Here is a 17293-nt window from a genome sequence, read left to right on the forward strand (position 1 = left end):
CTGGCCTTGGTCACTCCTGACGTGATTGCACCAGTTTCTTGTCTTTAAACACCAAAACCTTGTAAATACACTAGATCTTTGCTGTCAACTTTGTCTGGTTATTCATTCCATTACTCATTTCTACTATTGTAATACTCAAAACTGTTACGGCCTCCCAGCCTAGACAGGGTCCTAACATAATTGGGGGCTCATCTGGGATGCCGGCATGTCAAATCCATGTGCCACTGGTGTAGCGGATATAGGAGTAGTGGGCGATCTTGGCAGGTGTGGTTATGGTACCGGGGCACTGCCGTTAGCTGAGCCATCTGGCATAGGGGAGGAGAACTTCCTGGCTGAGGAATAGGATCCTCCGGACCCATGCTCTGTCTCCGGATCACTACCTCCTTATCTGCTTTTTCAACCTCAAGCTGTAAGGCCCGCACCCTCAGTAGCTCTGTCTCATGCTCCTGCCTCTTGATTTCCAGCTCCACTTCCTTTAGCTTCAAAGTCAGCATCAGGTCACCACCAGGAAACTGGATGACCTGAGGCTCTATGCATGAGCTGACCAGAGTTGTCTCCGGTTTCCGCCATTGACATGCCCTGTGTCAGGTCCACCACAACACCAACAGGACCACCTTATTCTGGCAAAACTCCCTCTTGTACTATGCAGGCCTCTAAGGCTTTCCTATTTTGTGGCTGAATGGGTCACCACAACATCAAAGAAATCTGCTAGTAGTAACAGGTCAAACTGCTCCAGGGTAGGACAAAGAGTGAAACCAAACAAGTCAAAACTCGCCATCCTAACAAAAATGCACAGTGACTTCTGCTGCTACTATGGTGGATGAATTTGTTCTAACTCATAAAACTGAGTTTGCTCCGCGTACCTATGCAACTACAAATCTGCCTAGTCCTAGTCCCCGTTAAACCCTGAAACCACCATGAGCACCTGTTTCCTCTCCTACAATAGAAACAAGAGGGTGTTTCTACTGTCATGAAAAAGGACACATCATTGCATCTTGTCCGGCCCTAGAGCGCAAAGCAGCAAGAGCAGCTAAGAAAATAAATGCGATGAGTGTTCTACCCTCAGATACAGTTGAATGTGTAGAACCTGCTTTTCAGCCTTTATTTTCCAAGGTTCTGTCTCTATCACTGATGATGATGAGGAACAATGACCAATCACGGGATTAAGGGATACTGGTGCTGCTGTATCCCTGATATTGGGAAGTGTGTTGCCATTGTCATCAGACACATATAGTGGTAACGATGTGTTGGTGCAGGGTGTAGGACTAAGTATTATGAGGCTCCCTGTACATCATCTGTACCTATGCTCAAGTGTGTATTCAGGGTGGCGGTACAATCTGAACTGCCTGTCTGTGGTGTATCATTCATTTTAGGTAATGACATAGCTGGTGGTATGGTGTTCCCTGTGCCATAGGTAATAGAGAATCCTGTGGAGGTTAGTGAGTCTGCACAAGATGCATTAGGCACATTTCCTGCTTGTGTTTTGACCCGTGCTCAGGCACGGAAAGTTGGTGATGTGGTTCCCCTGAAAGGAACATGCAATATGTGATGTGCCAGTAGGTGATGATGCACCTGTGTTTGCAGCGGCTAAAGAAAAAGTTGTGCCCATTGTTCCTGATCCTGAGGTGCCAGATCTCATGTCACAAAAGGAGCTGGCTGTGGCTCAGAGAGCAGACAGCACCCTTTTACATTGCTTCATCCTCAGATAAAAACAAGGAGAAAAAGTTACAGGATGTACGAGTGAGTATTACCTTGAAAACAAAGTGCTAATGTGGAAGTGGTCTTCGACTGATCCTAGTGAAGAGTGGAACACAGTGATGCAAATAGTGGTACCAGCTAAATACTGTGCCCATATTTAGATTTTAGCACATGATCACCCATTGTCAGGTCATTTGGGTGTGTGAAAGACCACACACCGGATTTTGAGACATTTCTTTTGGCCATCAATCCGAAAAGACGTAGTGAATTACTGTCGCTCTAGTAATACATACCAACTGGTTGGGAAACCAAACCAGGTTATTCCCCTTGCACCTTTGGTTCCAATTCCTGTGGTGGGTGAACCCTTTGAACGAGTTCTCATAGATTGTGCAGCTCCCCTGCCAAAGACACGGGCAGGACATCATTACTTGTTGACTTTAATGTGCACCACCACTATGTACCTGGAAGCGATCCCCCTTCATTCACTTAAATCTAAAGCTCTGATTAAAGCATTTATTAAGTTCTGTACTACCTTTGGGCTACCTAAATGTATCCAATCTGACAGAGGGACTAATTTCACCTCAAACCTATTCGTCCAAATAACATGTGAGTTAAATATCCAACACCACTTCTCCAGTGCATATCACCCCAAGTCTCAGGGTGCATTGGAAAGGTTCCATCAGACTTTTAAAAATATGCTGAAGTCTTACTGTGCTGAGTATGATTGGGATGAAGGTGTTCCTCTGCACAGTGCGTGGTCCATTGAAGGTTTTATATGACCAATGGTTGTCATCCAGTCCCCAAAATGGTGTCCCCCTTTGTGATTTTGCTGCCAAATTACATAATCGATTGCATTTTGTTCGACACCTAGCCAAACACAATCTTAATGAATCTCAGGCAATGAAGACAATTTATGACTGAAAAGCTGTTTGTCATTCATTTGAGGTTGGTGACAAGGTATTAGCCCTTTTGCCTATGTTGGGCTCTTCCTTAAGTGCACGCTTTGCAGGTCCCTATGTGATAGAGAAAAGATTGTCCCCTACCAATTATGTTCTGGCTACCCCTGATCGTAGATGAAAGACACGTATGTGTCATATCAATTTGCTAAAGCCCTATGTGGATCGAGATTTACTTGGGCAAACTAGTTGGCCATGGGATGGTTGGTCCTTTGGATGCCAAAGTCCAAGCCATTCTGTCCTTTCCTGTCCCAGACAACAAACGGAGTCTCGTACATTTTCTGGGTATGGCTGGTTTTTACAGATGTTTCTGTAGAAATGTTTTTGTAATTGTGACACCCTTAATAAACTTACTCCGTGAAAAAGTTCCCCTTGAGTGGTCCCCTATGTGCCAGGACGCTTTTGATGCTATTAAAAAGTATTGTTAGCCCATACACCTGTTCTGGCTGCACCTGACTTCTCGCGTCCCTTTATATTGGCGGTTGATGCTAGTGGTGTAGGTGCTGGTGCTGTCCTCATACAGGAGGATACCCAAGGCTTAGAACAACCTGGTGTTATTTCTCAAAGAAATTTGTAAAACATCAGTTAGCATATGGCACCATAGAAAAAGATTCTGTGTTCCAGGTTTTGCCTCTTCCTCTCTGGTGTCCCCATCCTTATCCACACCAGGTTTTCCAGTGAGCAGAGCACAAAATAAAAGGAAGAGGAAGAGACAAAGGGCTCATTGGAGAAGAGTTTGGTGTTCTGGGTTGGACTTGTTGCTACATTTTGAGCTTGTGTTTGCTAGACTTTGTGTATGACTTTAGATTTGCCCGTTGTTTGATTGCTGGATAATGTATGTTTCTTTCAACTGCAGCAACTCAAACTGATCTCAAACACAGACAAAGTAAAAAATGGCTTTCTCTTTGTCTTTCTCTCTGCTTTAAATACATTTAGGCTTGGATTAGGGATTTTCATGGATTTAAGAAGTAAACTAACTAGCTAGAGTGAACTACTTCAGTCAGAACAACTTAGTTCATGTCATGGCTTTTTCTTTTTTGCCTCAACACTGAAGCAGATGGAAACATGCTCAGGCATGTTTCAGTCCCATAGCTGACAGAGACTGTGATGAAAAAAAAATGTGCCTACAAACATTGCCTACAGAAAGAATGTGCCTGAAGGGGAAAAAAAAGGATTCATAATATGGCAGTATAGCACACCTACTCCCACTGCACTCTTTTGTGTTTAGGTGCTGTGGTAGACTGACATAGCCTCGCTAGTGGGTTACAGATTTGAATTCCTTTTTGTGAAACTTGGCTCCTGGGTTTCTTTAGCTGCTTTGCCAAAATGTCTGTGGTAAAAACACCACCACAACCCAAATAAAATTGAATGGAATTACATTTTCGCTTAGTTTTCTCTGACTGGCTTGTAAAAACAGACAGCACTTTTGCTTTATTATTATTATTTTTACAGAAGAAGGCATAATCATTGTAGCCAGAAATGCCACTTTTTTCTCCTGGTCAAGTATCATTAAGAAGGTCAGTGTTTTGAGCATTTTATTTCTGCGAGAGTGTAAACGCTTTGAATATCAATATTCTGTTTGCTGTTAATGTCCTAAACAGCAAAAAACCAGTTATTTCCAGTTATTTCTAGTTATTTCCTGAAAAAAAACCCCCACTTGATCCCTGCTTCATGAAAATCTGCCAGGCAGTAAAAGCAATAATACAATGAGGTCACCACATCAGGCAGACAAAAAGTGTCTAGTGCGTCATTTCCCTACAAATCTGGGACTAAAACCATATGAACCCAGTCATGAAGACTCTCATTCTCTCTCTCTCTCTCTCTCTCTCTCTCTCTGACACACCACTATATTGAGGGATTTGGTGAAAGTTTTGCAAATGAGTAGACTAAAGTTTCACGTCCTTAGACTTTCCTTTCTTACACAACAATGCTGACCTGGACTCACTTCACTGCGCTATCCATGCCAGGCACCGACTAGACCTCGTGTGCACACAGGAAACTTACATACCTAAGCACAGTCTGCAGAGCGTGACCTCCCTGTACTGACCTCTCTCATGCATATAATCTTACCCACAATGATATAAATGTGTTCTATGATTAATAACAGCAAGAGAAAAAATTAAAACAAGAAAGAAGTGAAGCGGAATCTGAGGATATTCACCTACCCAATTTAAGTGTGTTTGTTTAGGAGAAACTATAAATAATTTACAGTGCTGGCAAAATAGAATAAAATACCAGAAAGACATTACACATGGAAAAGGATGGGAGAAGGCCATAGATGTAAACCCAAACCAAAATAGATGTAATATCAGAATACATCAAAGGGCAAAAGGAATGTTAGAGGAAATAAAAGTATAAGGAATCCCTTTTTCTACCCACACATGATGTGTTGACACAAGTATGATGACAGGGAGCGAAAGGCTTGGGAAAACTACAAACATTCACTGATGACAGAAAAACAAATTACCATGGAAGCCTTTTCTGAGTCAACAGTGCAAAATGAGATAAAATGCTTTTGGAGGTATAGAACTTGTTTTACGGGGGGGGGGGAAGAACATACCACTAACTGGTTTTTTCACAGGATTGTGCAATTGTCTGTGGGTGGTGCTCTTGGATTGACAAATAAGTGTTTGTTTGGGAACCCTTGCACGAAAGGGTTTGATGAGGGAGTGTGATTCACAAAGAGACTCATCTATGCCAGCGGAAGCTCCTGAGGATCAGGTAAACATGAATGAGAATAACAGTCTGCTCCTAAGAGGGGTGTGGGAGGAACAACTTTCCTCCTTTATGGGGCCTCAAATTGTCCTAAAAAATTTGATTTTACCTCCATCTAGTGATCATCATTAGAGATCCTCTTTAAAGGGGCAGTCCTGGAGGTTTGAAGCCTGGCAGAGTTTTTTGACTTGCCTGTTTGAATGCTGGTAATTAACTGATGACTTGAATCAAATGACCAACAAACTGTGCTGTACTCCGGATGTCCTGGTCCAAAGTCGTGCACTTTGTGAACTGCTGCGGCTCAGAAGTCAGCTGGGTCAATACTATAACTGATGAAAATCATGGCTAACCTGGACCGACTAGCAAGACTGTGACACAAAGCATCCATGACTGAAACAGACCTGAGTGTACATCATTAGCAGACATCCATGAACACCAACGCAAGAGGCCTTGGAGACTGAGTGTACAGCTCGACAGCACCGTTGGACATCCATGGACTGTCCACTGCGTCGGTGTCAATGTCAGTGATGTATAGCAAAAAGTCCCACATTGATTGAGCTGCAGTTAGATACTGACTAGTGCTGCTGCCATTGTATAGCAAGAAGCGAACCATGGGTGAAGTGTTAGAGGTTTGCTAATACATGGGCTTTAGTTTCTAACTTGTATACCTAGAAGTTGTTTCTAAAAGTGGAAAGTTTCTGGAAGTGAAAGCTCATCATAATTTCTATTATCATTACAACGGTAATGATATTACAGTGTCATTACAGTGTCTTCACAGTACTGGCTTGTGGAGGTACTTTTACTGTCCTTCTGTAATCCTATTCTCTCTCTCTCTCTCTGACACACCACTATATTGAGGGATTTGGTGAAAGTTTTGCAAATGAGTAGACTAAACTTTCACTTCCTTAGAATTTCCTTTCTTACACAACAATGCTGACCTGGACTCACTTCACTGCGCTGGACCGACTAGCAAGACTGTGACACAAAGCATCCATGACTGAAACAGACCTGAGTGTACATCATTAGCAGACATTCATGAACACCAACGCAAGAGGCCTTGGAGACTGAGTGTACAGCTCGACAGCACCGTTGGACATCCATGGACTGTCCACTGCGTCGGTGTCAATGTCAGTGATGTGTAGCGAAAAGTCCCACATTGATTGAGCTGCGGTTAGATACTGACTAGTGCTGCTGCCATTGTATAGCAAGAAGCGAACCATGGGTGAAGTGTTAGAGGTTTGCTAATACATGGGCTTTAGTTTCTAACTTGTATACCTAGAAGTTGTTTCTAAAAGCTCATCATAATTTCTATTATCATTACAATGGTAATGATATTACAGTGTCATTAGTGTCTTCACAGTACTGGCTTGTGGAGGTAGTTTTACTGTCCTTCTGTAATCCTATTACATGCTATCGAATTATGCCTGAGATATCATCCTGTCCATGTCTAATGCTCAAAGCATATTAAGCCAAACCCACCCCACACTCTTGTCAAGGGTCTATCTGGGTGGCCAAAAATGTTCCAGTCAGAACATAACAGAACACTCATAAACCATGAGTGAATCCTTTCAAACCATACCAAGCAAACAGGTAAGACTGACAGCTATTTGACTGCACATTTAGCACCTTCGTAGTTTGATAATCTGTGTTATGTTCTTAATTTAAGAGACAAATGCTGTTCCATTAATCAGCATGCATTCACTTTACATTATGTATTAAGTTATTTATATGGACCTACAGTTTAAATATATTGTGTATATAAAATACATTTATATAAATACATATTTAGACTATTACAAATTATTGTACTGTATATACATTTTTTTATAAAGAAATAATCTTTGGGAGTATTGCAGTAAATGTAAAAAAAATCTTTAGATTGAGAAATAAAATGTTAATCTGTCTGAGGTGCATACACAGTAGTCATATAACATTGAGAAGTACAACGTATAGGGTATTTAGTTATGAGAATGAATAAGCCCTTATCAAAATGAAATGGGAAACACTGTGTACTAACTGTACAGAGCACGAGTCTAATTATTCAAAACTGCCGTACAATGGTTATGAGAATTTACTGAGGCCTGGAGTACAGCATGTTATGGAAAGTAAATCACAGCAGCGCTGTATCAGTGGATATTTTGCCTCTGCTTTCCAGTATTTGCCTAAAGTATATAACTAGTATACCAACACCATTGAAAATCCTGCTGCCAATATTTTTGTTCAGTCAGAATCTCTATTTGGGGTCTGACAAGTATGTTATAGGATGTGAGAAGAAGAGGCAAGAGATGATTAGCCTATTGAATGTGACTCAGTACCACGTATACTATTACTTGTGATGTGGAACTTGGCTGTCCTACATGTGACAGCATACCTGGCTCCTTTCACCTGAACTCTGTAGCATAACTGTAACTTCACCTTTTCCATTAACCACAACAGGAGCATTTTCTTTCTGATTTCTGTCAAACAAGGTACCAACAAGACCAGTAAGTTTTAATGACATATAACCACCATAATTACTAGTTACAGACAATAGCACTTCCGCACAGACCACAGGTGCCTACTGAAACCCAAACTCATCACATGTATAATCTTGTAATCCTTCCTCAATCCAGATAATCTTGAATGACATCATGCTACAAAGTATAATCCAATGTCATGCAGTTACATCATCAAGAATGGTGTTACACAATCCAGCACACCTTTTGAGGAAGCATTCTTATTTCTATGTATCCATACCTGTCTATAATCTGTTCATAATAATTTCTTTTTAAAGTTGAGCAATATTCTCAGTATGTTCATGAAAAAGAGAACATGCTGAGACAGAGGAAGTGCAAAAGAATTTACCAAAAATGATTTCACATTACACCCTTGCACAACAATAATTCAAACCTAGGAGTGCTGATTCTGTCCTCAGGTGTTGTCCACTAAAATGTCTGTGGAGGAAGAGGAGCAGCCAGCAATGCGCACAGGTAACAAGCAGATGCTGACAGCTCTAAAAGCTGGCATCAGTCTACTTTTAGTTCGTTCAAGCAACATAAGACACCGCACAATAAAACTACTCCACAAGATTCTGAACCACAAAGGTTGTCCCAGGGACATTGTCATCTATGTATTTGTCAACTGCCTCTGACAAAATATAATACACATGGAAGTGCAGAATTTCACATGTTGGTATATATCTACTCTATTAAGCAATTATCACTCAAAGACAAAATAGTGTTTTTTCCTTTTATTATACTTGTTAACGCCCAGAAAAAGTATTAATAGTATTTTGCAGCCTGCAAAGCCATTGCTACATTTGCATTTGAAACACATAGGTCTGCACAGATGTACTGCCTAAAGCCAAAGTCCCCTTATCTATTACTCTTTCAAATTTGTAGGGAAGACCTGCTTCTTATTTCATTGTATTTTATTATAGCTCACCCAAGCATATTATTTTTTGAACTGTTCAATAAAGTGCCAGATTTTGATGTAAACAATGAAACTGAACATTAGCTAGCAAAAATGTTAACATGATGCTAACATTTAATAAAAGATAATGGTAACCAGTCTGGATAATCCTACTGTCATATGCTAATCCCCAAATATTCATTGCTAAAAGCACTAGCAGTGGGTGAAGCGTTCCTTTAAATTCAAGGATGGTGCGGATAAACTCATGATGTAGAGGGCTAAAGGGGTTGCAAAGTCCATCCTCTTCTTGTGACTCTTACAGGTCCCAAAGGAGTGATCCATGACTGGAGGAAATTCAAACTAGAAAGTGAAGACCATGACAGCACACCACAGAAAAGGAGAGAACTCCTTCGACAGATGTCCAACCCCAAGGCTAACACCAACAATGAGCAGGTTAACCGCAAGGTCAGTAGATCTCCACCACAGAAAGCTTGGTGTCTCCACATTATGAAGGCTCTGAAAATGCTGGACTTGTATGGTGTAGTATTTTTAGTTATTGCACTCAGTGCATTATCAGACCAACACTGTTGTGTTGCTCCAGCTTCTGCATAGCCTCTGAAGAGACTTTTTATCCCACCATCAGCTGGGAACAAGTCTCAACTGGGCTGCACTAGGACGTGCATTTGACACTGGAAGGAGTACATTTGGTAACATTAGTCAAAAGCATTAACTGCACCCAAATGAAATTCACAATGAAAACATATCAGATATGCCTCCATCAGTCATCACCATTGTTGAATATCAGTCAATGCACATGACATAACTAAAGGTGTAATATGTCACCCAAAACAGATGAGCATGCAAGAATACAAGATGATCCGTGAGGAGGACGAGGGATGTCTGAGGAAATATCGCAAGCATTGCATGCAGGAGATGCATGAGTACTTGAGCTTCGGCCCCAGGTTCAACAGCATTATCGAGCTAGAGGACGGTGAGGCCTTCCTGGACACCATTGAGAAGGAGCACCACCTCACCCTGGTCATTGTGCACATCTATGATGATGGAATACAGGGCTGTGAGGCACTCAACAAATGCCTGACCTGTCTGGCAGATGAATACTCCACTGTGAAGTTCTGTCGCATCCGGGTGTCTGCGACGGGTGCTGAGGAGCAGTTCCCCAAAGATGTCTTGCCCACTTTGCTGGTGTACAAGGCTGGAGAGATGCTGGCCAACTTCATCTGCATTACCAAGAATCTCAACGAAGAGTTCTTTGCCACCGACGTGGAGAACTTCCTTAACGAATACGGCCTACTGCCAGCCAAGGAGCTTGCTCCTTGCCCTGAAGGCGATAAAGAGCTTGGGGTGGAATGATCCTGCAGGATCCTATCTGTTTGGGAGGGGGCCATGGCATATGAGACATGGCAACTGGTATGACTTATCCCAATGTGACAGATACAAAATCTATGCTATAATGCATGCAACATCACCTACATTTAGAAATCACCAGACAGCACCAATCTCAAACTTTGACATCTGCCCCCAGACCCCTAAACTGGCCATCCAGTTTACACCCAGCAAGGGAGGCAAACCAACATATATAGTATATTTAAGCTCCATTATGTTCAGCTGAAATGCTGGATAAGGACCTACTCTTTTCATACTGTTATTAGTGATCTAAAAAATCTGAAATATGAACTTCATAGGAACTAACTTGATGTAACTATCATTACATTAATGTCAAGGAAGAAGTCAATTACACTTATTATCACTTTTTATAGATCACACAACCAGTATATGAATAAAATATATATGACTAAGAATTCTTGGTAATGTAGTCTTTGTAGGCAGGCATTTTAATAAAGCTCTCATGCTTAGCCATAACAATAACTGATTTTGTTGTTTAAGGTAACTGGAAAAATGAAAGTTTTTTTGTTAACACTGTTTCTTTGTGACCCTAAGTACAAGTATTTCTCCTAATGTGCTAAAGTGGTTTTACTTGTACAAACAACAATTTTCCTCATGCTGAAAGTGGTTTTACATATTATATTACATACACATATGTAAAAGATGTTCTTGTATTTCTTTACATGGAGGGGCTCACACTGTGCTCTGAAAATGGGACAGTTTAAATGCCACAAAGTGACAACGATGACACAGCCAGCTTCTGAGATACATAACATTCCAGCCCAGCCAAGAATAGTTTTGTTAAATACAACAAATGTAAGCCCGTAATGGTGAGTATTTTACAATGAAAACGGTTTATATTACAATGCCTTACAATGAAGGCATTATTATCTTAGGGTTTTTTATAGGAATAACTGCGTGTGTGTGTGGGTGTGTGTGTCTGTGTGTGCGTGTTACTCAGTAAGATACAGGAGAGAGGTAGCAGTAGCAAGGAGGGCTATCACGGCTGCAACTGTCACACCTGAGGAAGGATGTGGAGGGAGGGAAGAGGAAAAGAAATTCAGTAAGACAAGTGTGCAGTATGGTGTGAGAGGGATCCAGGAAGACTAGCAATTCTTTTACACACACTTGGGCATAAAATCATACTCATAGATGACTAACACAGCTCATAGTGAATAATTCAGTCATATCATAATCGCAGGCGAATATACAATATTTGCCTATTCAATAATAATAATAATAATAACAACAACAACAACAACAACACATAATCAAATCATTCATATTTCCAATGTACTAAAAAAAATATCTTCATTTGCATGGAAGTTCCCTGATTTATTTGCAGCTGCTATACAACATACCAGCATAGTAGTGTGAGGCTTTCGGCTTTTCTCCAGCATCCGTACTGGACTGTATAGGCCCCTCCTGTGGGACTCCATCATCACATGTATTCTCCCCTCCCAGTGCATCCACAGAGCAGCAGGCTGAGGAAAGACCCATGAATGAAAGGGATACCTGAGCTATAGACTGTCTGAACAATGCTGGGTAACTTTTCTGCATCCCAAGGTTAACAATATCCTCCCTCTGATGTTTGCACTGGAATTTTATCCTGGTTAATCAGGGGAAATCATGTGCCCATGATGTTTATTCAAGCTGGTTTGAGTCAATATTTGGATGGCTCTTACAATTTAAGGAAAGGTGACTAGGTATGTCGAGAAGCGGATCAAAGAGAATAATATGAGGGCATCCCCCTGAAAAGAATTTAACCAAAAAGCACACCAGGATCCGCTCAGTCAGACTGAGTCAAACACACAGGGTTCCTACACTAAGTCATATGTCAAATTCCCTGATTTTTCCCTGAGTGGCTAAAAAGCGGAATCTCCATGACCCATACAGAATGGAAAGACAGGCTTTCTTACATGGGTGCAGAAAACTCAAGTAACCATAACAACTGCTCACACAAAATGGGACACGCATGAAAATAACACTAAATTTTAATTAAGTTTATCAAAAAGATCTACAAACTTCCTTGACATTCCATGACCTGACCAAAAAATGATCAAATTCCCTGACTTTCCATGTCTGGAAAAATTCCATGAATAGTAGAAGCCCTCAACATATTACTCAAGTGTCAAACATTTGCCTGGAGTCTTCCCAGCTATCCAGTATGGACTGACATACTGTTTTCCACTACAAATGCAAGACTTGTTCTGTAACTACACATCTTAAAGACCATAAAACCAATAGCCTGCAAATATTCTGCACATATAAAGAATTACTGTTACTGTTAATGAAAACAATTACTATTTGATACGAAAATTCTTCAATTCCATCACTGTGATACTGCAGTCACATATAATCAAAAACTATCATCCAAAATGGTGCTTTACAAGTATGCCCCCATTATTTTAATATATGAACTGCTATGAATCTTTACCCTCCACTCTCATGTCAATGTCCTCCACTGACGAATCCCATTCAAGTATTTCTTTAAGGCGCTCAGCTACATCTGTGGGGGTCTCGTCAGGGAACACATAATCACACACACTTAGGCCAGAACCAGGCAGAGGGGCAAACACTCGTCGGGGAAGGTCCTGCTGCCCACTGGCTGGACCTGCTCAGAGAGATGTCAAATTACTTCCCACCCCCCTGTACATAACATACATTTTTGCCTTAAAGAGGAATACTCAGCTCTGAACATTTTAAATTTATTTGGCATTACTATCTTATTAATATATTTGGGTAATTCAGGACGCATCTGATATCTTAAGCAAACCACCAGCTCAGTACCTTCAAACATAAGCAGACAACTATAAGGGCTTCATCTTATTTTTGTCTACAGAGAATATTTATTGCTTATGAGAATATTTATTTTGATATGTTCCCTAACACTATCCAAAAGGTTCAGCAAAGCAATACTTAAGAAATAAAAATCTGTTTGCATATGAGCATCTAAAGTGTACATATGTCAGTGGCGCCATCTAGTGCATAGTTTCTGACATTCCTAAATCAGTGGTAAACAAAGATCGCATCTGAGCCCTTAAGGACAAAGAACTTAATTAACATATTTCTTCACAATTATAAGTGATTATTAATTTCTGTGTTTTTTTTACCCCCTTCATTCATTAAATCTTCCAGAAGCATCTCCACTCGGCTAGAAACTGTGTTCAGTATGTCCCTCTTGATGGCCTATAAAAGCCAGATTTAAAAAAAAAACAAACAAACAAAAAAAACCAAACAGCAACAATTTACATACTAAAGAGAATAAATTAAGGCACTGCAAGTATATCATACATATAGACTCATCATAAGATTGATATTCAAACTATATTATGAAGGCGTGAAGGCAACTTTTTTAATATAGTGGTTTAGCAAGAGACATTAAGCTCAGTAAGACAAGTCATTTGACGTTTGATGGAAGCTGCATGAAGACGGATAAAGGCAGACCTGCAAGGCTCCGCCTACCTGTGCAGCATGTCTGGCCTTGGGTTTGTTACTGTGGATGTAGGCTCTGCAGTGAACTGTCCCTCGCACACACACCGAACCACTGCATGCCTGTACCCGAGCGCTGGACCTCTGCCCTGGCTCTGGCTCCTCCTGCCTCCATGATTTACACACACACACACACACACACACACACACACACACACACACACACACACACACGTGCGCACATGCAAAGGATCAAGCACAGTGGCATCTCACACACTTGCTCACCTGTTTTACCAGTGCACTGCTCTCACCGCTGACACAAGGATCTGTATTTGAAACGTATGCCGCTGGCTCCCCCTGGTGCTCTTTTTCTACAACACAAAAAAGCATCACCAGCTCACATCGCATTATTGGAACTTCTATATTACTTTAACTGGTGAAAAAAATAATAAAAAGTTAGTACTATCAAAACAGGCACAGAGAGTTAAAGAAAACTGTTCTGAAAAGTCAGGAGAGGTGCTCACTGGTCCTGATAGGAGCTCAGAGTCATCCAATGCCAGTCTTCCATTTATGAGACAAACGCCAGACTCAATCTGCTTAGCCCACCTCTTCAGTCCATCCTGTAACATGTCATACTGAAATTGCCATCAGTGTTTTTATTAATGGTTATGTACGATAGACCAATACATAATCGTGGGAAGCCTAAAAACAAAGCAGACATTTCAGCAAGAGTTTAGAGAAATTGCACCTCACCTTCAGGCATTTCTCCAGGTTTTCAGAGGACATGTCGGTTACAGGGATGTCCAGGTCGAGTTTCACGGAACAGGTGACCACCGGCCAGGAGGAGGAGATGCCTGACTGGTACTTCCAATCTGCTGGCTTTGCTGAACACTGCAGAGAATACAGCCAGTGTACAGGGTCCCAGTTAAAATAACAAGGAGACTAGTTATATGTTCAACCTTGAGTCTGGCTACCCAGTTTGGGAATGTCATACCTTTGGGTCTTTCACGTCAAACGTTTTGCAGACAGCTCTGTGTATAGTAAATGAAGGATGAATCTTTATTGAAGTCAGACCAATAATTAAATGCTGGCAATCACTGATCTATTGTACTGAACAACTGAGACTTTATGTTCTACACTGGCAGCATCTCACTCTGCATGACTTTTCAAAAACTAATATATAATCCAATATAGAATCCTTTAATCACAACTGTCTACAGAACCATCAAAAATTCCCAGTGTGCAACTGTCCCAGTTCTTGAAGCTAAACAAATATTCATGATCATGTTTCCTGTAAGCAGGCAATGGCCTATAGTAAACTGATGGAAATTGACCCATCTACTCTGACCCTCCTTTGCATATTGTAATTTAACCAAATGGTGCTGCTAACTGTCTGGCACTCAGTATTTATTAGTCATACCATCACTTTATCCTGGGGTATAAACACCTCACTCTGCTGTCTTGAGTGAGTTGCATAAAAAGTAGCTGTTTTAAAAGTCTCCTCACATGAAGAAGGTTTTATTTAACATTGCGAAGGATACTTTCTCGTTTTGGAGCAGATGTGCAGTGTAACACGGTCAGTCACATCATCTTCTGAGAGATCCCAAAGCCTGGTCTTAGACATGTATTTATCAACAGCAAGGACAAGCTAGAGACACACACGCATAAACACACACATATGCAGAGATATTTCATCATTGGAGCTTTCATTTTTGGACAGAGTCAGAGTTGTGAAGGAACATTCTCGATTATGATGTCAGGAATAACACACTGTGGTAGAAGGCAGTGGATCTGCATGCCAGTATGGGTTCTATCAAACCCTACTCTATAATAATCAGGCTCTACCCCACTACAAATGGCCAACTGATCAGTATATCAAAGTATTACATACAAAAATCCGACTTTAGGTGTGAATTCATCCCTTGTTATAACTGCTGATATTGGCTTTCTTGTTGGGGTATGTTTCTAGCATGTGATTACTTTTGATTAGTCAGTGGCAGACAAACTCTCTTTAAACAGCAATGGACAAGACAAACTAATCAATTTTTGAGTTTTGTTCAGAGAGAGTTCTCCTTGCTGATTGAAAGTCATTGGTACTCACAAAAAGATCTAGGGATGTGACTTGTGTCTAGTTCTCTTTCTTGTTAAATGGCTTTTGTACTGTTATAATAATCTGCACTACCTTTAAAAAATGGTAAGCTTGAATTTATAAACAGAATTGCATAATGTTAAGTGAAAGAGCTAAGCCTCATATTTATGTGTTTATGCTCCAAAATGTTCTGTTTGTGTCCCTTAAAATTGTAGCACAGAACTAGATTTCATATATCATCTGGAAGAGGATTATGTCTATAAGGTTATAAATATGAGATTTGGCCTACAGATCTACAGATTTGGCCTACAGATCTGCTTGTGTTAAATAGTCTAGCATGCAGGCTACAGTAAATGTCTGACTGTAACAGAATTATTTAAAATGAAATTAATCCTTGTTAACTTGTGAGTTACATTAACACCAGAAAAGCAACAATATTAAACCTGCACATTTAACAAATTTATTTGCCATTCTTCATCAACAAACTCATACCCTTTTTAGTGTGCTCTGGGCTTCTTTCGCCAACTCGGGAGGGGTGATCAGAAATACACCAAGAACACCCACACCTCCAGGTAACATCCTTGTAACCTTGTAAAGCACAGCGACATTATTACTAGATAATTCAGACACAACGTTTCGATTTTAAACTTGTTTATGCCACCCACCTGCCTAGCATGCATGCTGACCCACTCCACATCAGTGTCATCCAGAGGGTTTGATCCTCTCTGGCCTTCCGGGGGGCCCTCACTCTCTCGACGAGGGGTTTGCACTGCCAGCACTACAAAGTCTCTCTGTGCTGAGGACTGAAAGGAAATAAGGAAGCCCATTCATTATTTATCAAAATATCAAACCATTTTACTAGATGGATGTGAATTTAGTCTGGTTTCCTCACATGGCCAACTAAAAGTCCAGATAGGCAAGATCCGGCGACTGTTGAAAGATTAGCAAGGTGCTTCTCCACAGACTCCTCAACAATGTAGCCTCTTCCCATTCTGCAAAATACCTGTTGAAACAAATGGTTATAGGTAAGTAATAGCTTTATCTGGGCATGATGGCACTTATACAAGTAATGTCGGCCACTGTTTAAATATAAAATATTTAATATATGAAACATGGACTGAACTATAGCCAGTTTTTTTAACATAGCCAGGACTTTTAACATATGCTCAGTGTGTAGGCCTAAACAAGACTAGAATTATGTTACCTGGCTAGCAACCTAATATAGCTAGGCTACTTTTTGGAAGATCATTCTTGTTTGTCTATTGAATTAGATTTCATACTTGCTTGCTACCTTTAAAGTACCACTAATTAGCTAACGCTATGGCTAGCTAAGTAAACAGCTAACTATAGTTTTGGAACACGGTATGTGTTAAGTGCTTTTGAACTGTAAATGAAGCTAGTGCAAAATAAATGAGCCACTTCGCTCGTATAAAGCAAGTTTAATAGAACCGATTATGGTAACAGAGGAAAACGTTCAGACTGACCTCTTTGCAACGTAACGTTACAGGACCTTTACTTTTCTTGGTATCTACGTTATGTGCTGAGAGGAGCTCTCTGCTCTAGTCAGGAAAGTTACGGCTGACGCAGAAAAGCCGCGTCATCCAAAGGT

At 40.7% G+C, this 17293-nt stretch overlaps 2 protein-coding genes across 4 annotated transcripts; one reads left to right on the forward strand and one right to left on the reverse strand.

The window, feature by feature from the left end:
• The first annotated feature begins 6847 nt into the window (after nucleotides 1–6847).
• pdca (phosducin a) lies at nucleotides 6848–10130 on the forward strand. 2 transcript variants are annotated; one of them, XM_081700054.1, is made up of 5 exons: nucleotides 6853–6959; nucleotides 7806–7852; nucleotides 8284–8338; nucleotides 9082–9224; nucleotides 9612–10130. In XM_081700054.1, the coding sequence occupies exons 3-5, from the start codon at nucleotides 8299–8301 to the stop codon at nucleotides 10128–10130; spliced, it is 702 nt and encodes a 233-aa protein (XP_081556180.1). In that variant the 5' UTR covers nucleotides 6853–6959; nucleotides 7806–7852; nucleotides 8284–8298. The 2 variants fall into 2 exon arrangements, with proteins under 2 accessions (XP_081556179.1, XP_081556180.1); XM_081700053.1 differs by lacking the exon at nucleotides 7806–7852 and having other exon boundaries at nucleotides 6848–6959.
• On the reverse strand, nucleotides 8584–17285 carry odr4 (odr-4 GPCR localization factor homolog). Of its 2 annotated transcripts, none has more exons than XM_027027972.3 (14): nucleotides 17169–17285; nucleotides 16577–16687; nucleotides 16350–16487; nucleotides 16177–16272; nucleotides 15137–15243; nucleotides 14590–14626; nucleotides 14349–14486; nucleotides 14120–14215; nucleotides 13907–13966; nucleotides 13629–13760; nucleotides 13277–13352; nucleotides 12601–12777; nucleotides 11525–11647; nucleotides 8584–11184 (listed from the first exon to the last, which is right to left on the reverse strand). In XM_027027972.3, exons 2-14 carry the CDS (start codon nucleotides 16673–16675, stop codon nucleotides 11117–11119), a joined length of 1347 nt encoding a protein of 448 aa, XP_026883773.2. In that variant the 5' UTR covers nucleotides 16676–16687; nucleotides 17169–17285; the 3' UTR covers nucleotides 8584–11116. The 2 variants fall into 2 exon arrangements, with proteins under 2 accessions (XP_026883773.2, XP_026883764.2); XM_027027963.3 differs by having other exon boundaries at nucleotides 14120–14230.
• Nucleotides 17286–17293: the final 8 nt, after the last annotated feature.

Source organism: Electrophorus electricus, chromosome 17 (genome assembly GCF_041902795.1).
Source record: "Electrophorus electricus isolate QZ-2024a chromosome 17, ASM4190279v1, whole genome shotgun sequence".
In the NCBI taxonomy this organism is placed as follows: domain Eukaryota; kingdom Metazoa; phylum Chordata; class Actinopteri; order Gymnotiformes; family Gymnotidae; genus Electrophorus; species Electrophorus electricus.